This window comes from Gymnoscopelus braueri (genome assembly GCF_963280865.1).
Source record: "Gymnoscopelus braueri genome assembly, chromosome: 22".
Lineage (NCBI taxonomy): Eukaryota > Metazoa > Chordata > Actinopteri > Myctophiformes > Myctophidae > Gymnoscopelus > Gymnoscopelus braueri.
The window spans coordinates 9469485-9474484 of NC_137624.1; the positions used below are offsets into that span (position 1 = coordinate 9469485).

Sequence of the window (5000 nt, forward strand, 5' to 3'; positions counted from 1 at the left end):
TCAACGTTGTATGTCTTTTTGTAAATGAATGCCCTACTTCATCATACAAGAATGTCCCACAAAAGTAGTGAAAATAGATTTTCACTTTTTGAAATCATTCTTTTAATTGAAAAAGAAAAAAGAAAGGATTTGGACATACCTCACAGTGACGATAATATGAGAGAAGGTGGCAAGGCAAGGCAGGTGAGACTGACTCAAAGACACATTGGTGTGGTGTGTGTGTGCCTGTGTGGTTCTCGTTCTCAACCCGGTTTGTACGAAGTTTGGACGCTTTTATGTCGAAAACTGTGCTGCTCTTCCACCTCTCCCCACTAGATGGCAGTAGACGCTCTCAGGATCTGGTTGGATTCAGCCGGTTTTGTTTTCACAAACCGTGTGTGTGTGTGTGTGTGTGTGTGTGTGTGTGTGTGTGTGTGTGTGTGTGTGTGTGTGTGTGTGTGTGTGTGTGTGTGTGTGTGTGTGTGTGTGTGTGTGTGTGTGTGTGTGTGTGTGTGTGTGTGTGTGTGTGTGTGTGTGTGTGTGTGTGTGTGTGTGTGTGTGTGTGTGGCTAGTCTTGCAAGCCGCTGCGCTGGTCAGCACCTAATTTCTTAGGTGCAGTAGGCAGGTCGGCACATGCCGGCGTCATTGCGTCGCAAGTGATTCAAAAAAAAAAAAGTTGCAATGCATTTCTGATCACAAACACATTGCTCATGCTCACGCCATTCTGCAATTACAACATGTTCTCTCTCTCTCACACAAACAAACAAACAAACACGGACACAGTCTTAGCGTGAGTCTGTCTTTTTTTTTTTTTTTTCAGCACGCACAGTGAATAAGGGCGAGTGAATAGGAGAAAGGAAAGGAGAGTGTATAGCTATATAGAGCAGGCTGTACAATATTATAATATCTCATTGTCTCTGTTGGGTGGAAACCTCATACGTCCAAAACTGTTAATTTTCAGGATTCCAATTCAAAAACTACAAAAGTAGCAGATCTTCGTGCCGCGTTTCGAGCTTGCAGATCTGCTACTTTTGATGCTTTTGTGCGACGCTGTAGTAGGCCTGTCCCCGACTAAGGATTTGTTTAGTCGAATCTAATTGGCGACTAATTGCCAATAGTCGACTGGCAGTCGACCAATGCAAAAAACTAAAAAACAAAACAAAATACATTTTATTTCAAAGGGCCAAGTCTACACAGTTTGTTTTGTGTCGACTATTCGACTTAGTCGAGGTCAGGCCTACGCTGTAATATGATCAAGTAGGGCGTTAATTTACGAAACAACACAAAAACTTAGAATATGGAGATAAGAGGTTTCTGCCTGACAGCAACGATATAATAGTTTGCCATGCTATGGAAACTCAATCCTCTGTGTGTGTGTGTGTGTGTGTGTGTGTGTGTGTGTGTGTGTGTGTGTGTGTGTGTGTGTGTGTGTGTGTGTGTGTGTGTGTGTGTGTGTGTGTGTGTGTGCACACGTGTGCGTGTGTGCAGGTGGTCTATGGAGTGTCTTCACGTTGGGCGGCGCCGGCAGTAAGACGGGGGTGGACCAGGAACACAACCCGCTACCACTGTCCAATCAGAGCCTCTTGCTGCTGCTTGTCTTAGCCAATCTGACGGACGGGCCTGACTGGCCCAACCCCTATCGACAGGCTGTCACTGGCTTCAGAAACACACAAGGTATGCTTGTTCTTGTCGGTGCTGTCGGGTGGAAACCTCTCATGTCCAAAACTGTTACTTTTCAGGATTCAAATTCAAAAATTGCAAAAATAGCAGATCGACAAGCTCAAAAAGGGTCACAGTGCTGAAGTGGGGGAAAATGACTACACATACATTTGTGTGACACGGTAGTATGACAAAGTAGGCCATTAATTTATGAAAAAATATATAAAGTTAAACTACGGAGATTAGAGGTTTCTCCCCGACAGCAACAATATTTTACACCTTTTTATAGCCTTCAAATACTTGAATTACATTTTTAACACTCACTACAGCTGTCACCTGTTAACATTTACCAGTAGTAATCAGATGAGTCATTTACAATAACATTTGGAAATTCTTGGATCTAGATTTAGTTTTTGGGCTGATATGAATTTCTGATTTCATACAAACATAATTTTCTGATTGCTGTACTCATGCAGAGCCAAGTGGTCTAACCCGCTCCCACAAAAATGACGTTTATTCTTTGGTTAATGCCTTTTGAGCGTTACCCATTATAATTCTGTTAGTTCAGCACATCTCCAAATAATTAATATAAAGTGTTTTACAGCTAAATCTAGTCTTTTGCCATGGCACTCAGCGGGATCCGATAACTGTTCGTCATCCAGACTAAAGAAAATAGAACTGGAGCTCTCCGTTCGTTTTTTATACCGTGTGAAAAAACGTGTAAAATGACACTTTCAAGCTTCTAGAGAACCGGAAACGGAATCTGCGTCATGAATCCGGAACCCGGTGAGTGTGAAGTAAACAGAAAGCGAAAGTGATGGTGAAAAAGAAACAGAACAGCGCGATCACAGATTAAACAATGACAAAGCTATCGGCGCGTCTAACGCGTCGACGGCCAAGTGGACAAACTAGCAATTGACTTGATAACGCGTCGACGGCAGTCAAAGAGTTGTTAAGGTTAAGATTAGGGTTAGGGATAGGCGTATAACCACTCCCACTTGTGCGAAACACCAAAGAAAGAAGGGAATCCCTTTTCGCCGTAGTGCCTTTTTGGGTTTGCCCCAATCAGCGTATCCGTGTGTGTGTTCTCAAATTCTGCGGGATTAAACATGATGATGATGATTAATATTATTATTGATCATTATGTGAATGGGATCATAGGGGGGCATGCCACATTGGCCTATTCAAGTATTCATAGATTCATTCCGGCGTTCTAAATGAGGCCAAAGGTACTCTGCAGCACCGTCCTAAGTTGGAGCTGTGCCCTTTATTAATTGTTCTGTGGAAGCTGTAATTATCACTCAATGTATCATCTTTTTTGAGCCCTCTGACAGTTTGGATAACACCGACCTGTCATCAGTTCTGTGTACTGGCAATAAGGAAACCGTGGGTGTTATTATTTGTGGCATATTCCGTGCTCCATTACTGTAGCTGCAAAAAACACTTTGTATTCTTTTCTTAATCCTAGGAAACAGGTCCTACCCTGCAAAGATTTACAGTGCAAACTCTTATGTAACCTTTCTTTGTCCTCAGCTGGTGTCAGACATTAACAGAGGCTGAGAACGGGATTATAAAACAGGTTTTTTGAGTGAATGTTTGACTTAGCCGCTGGCTTTTCGCAGAAGAAAGAAACGGTTCTTAAACCTGTCCCGAAGCAAAGGTTCCATTCATTATAATAGCTCCAGTCTGAACTTCTCAAACGTTTGAAATCTCGGCGTGTCCGTTCTGCCATTAAGCTTGCCGCATACTTCAAAAGAAGGAGTTATTTTTTTCCAGCTTGCCGAAACCAAACAAGTTTTCTGAGGACAAAATAGTTTTATGCTCGATGCAGCTCCGCTTTGAGTGCTGAACGTTAGACCCCGCCCCACTCTACACCAGTGGTTCTGGTGCGCTATGAGCTTGTATATCTGCTATTTTTGAATAGCCAGTATAAAAGGTTAAAGTGGTTAAAATTATTGCGATGCTATATTAACAGATATAACAGATATACAAGCTCACAGCGCGTCATTTCGTGCCGCGCTGCGAGCTTGTACATCTGCTATTTTTGAAAATAATTGAAATTGAAGAAAATAAATTGCACACATTTTCTCTTCTGGGGGTCCCTGGCACAAAATATTTTCATATTGGGGTCCGTGGCCAAATACATAACATTTTGGGGGTCCTTGAAAAGTTTGAGAACTGATTTAGAAGGTATTTGTAGGTCTTAATGGGATAATTGCCATTTGGTTGTGTTTGCGGTCTCTCAGAGATAGATTGTAGAGGTTTGCGCCTCCTAACCTCCTCAGACAACATTTCTTCAAAACTGTCCAGGGCTGGGAAATTAGCCAGAAATATATTGAAGCCGATATCATAACAAGTGGCGTACAAAAATAGCGAGAATAGCCAATCTACAAGCTCCCGAGTGCACCTTGAGTTTCTGACACATGACGTTTGCATTGGTTGTTTCGGCTAGTTCGAAAGTCTTGGAGGTGTAAGATAGAGCAGACATGGATTAATGTTCTCAGTCGCCACGGCTGATTTCAGTCATTTGGATTCCATAGAAGTCTTCTATGTGTATTATTCTCTGACGTTTACGACGCGTCTGCGACACGTAAGTTTTTTTTTTTTTTTTTTTTCGAAACACAGCGCTGTTTCACTAATTGCAGATTAGGACTTGGCCTAACAAAAATGTTTCAGTCGGGAAAAGCCATTAAGACCGGGAGAGCATCTGTCATTTTAGATTTTAACCACTTTAACCATTATCTTATACTTTGGCTATTCAAAAATAGCAGATATGTATGAGCTTGTAGATCTGCTATTTTAGAAAAATCATGAACATTTGTGCACATTTTTTGAATATATATTTTTTTAAAGCGAGCATTTGTGACTCAAATCTTTGCTTCTGGGGATTCTACAAATGTCTAAATTGTTTTAATCCATGCTAACAACACGCTAACTGCCTCCTCTATGCAGACACGTCGTCGCTGCCCATGGAACAGGCCCACAGCTTCCAGATCAACTTCAACAGTCTGTACACGGCGCTGTGCGAGCAGCAGCGCTCCGACCAGGCCACCCTGCTGCTCTACACGCTGCTGCACCAGAACGCCAACATGAGGACCTACATGCTCTCCAGGACCGACATGGACAACCTGGTAATGAATGAAAACATCCTTCATGATATAACTGTGTATGAAAAAATGGGGGAAAAATGAATATTTTTTTATATCCCCTTTTTTTTTTAATAAGTACTGCATACCGTGTATAAACTGCTGCCGGTATGAAAACTATTAAAACAAAGTAATAATAATAATAACTTAAATATACAAAGAAATGACTGACACATTTGATCATTTTGACGATCATGTAATAATTGTGACAGGCTT

General features: G+C 41.7%; 1 protein-coding gene across 2 annotated transcripts in view; it reads left to right on the plus strand.

Moving 5' to 3' along the window:
* Window positions 1-5000, plus strand: part of dym (dymeclin) — an 82467-nt gene that overhangs the window by 38466 nt on the left and 39001 nt on the right. For both annotated transcript variants that reach the window (XM_080419563.1, XM_080419562.1), the window contains exons 9-10: window positions 1468-1653; window positions 4591-4769. In XM_080419563.1, coding sequence (XP_080275689.1) covers window positions 1468-1653; window positions 4591-4769 — 365 coding nt within the window. The remainder of the gene's footprint in view (window positions 1-1467; window positions 1654-4590; window positions 4770-5000) is intronic.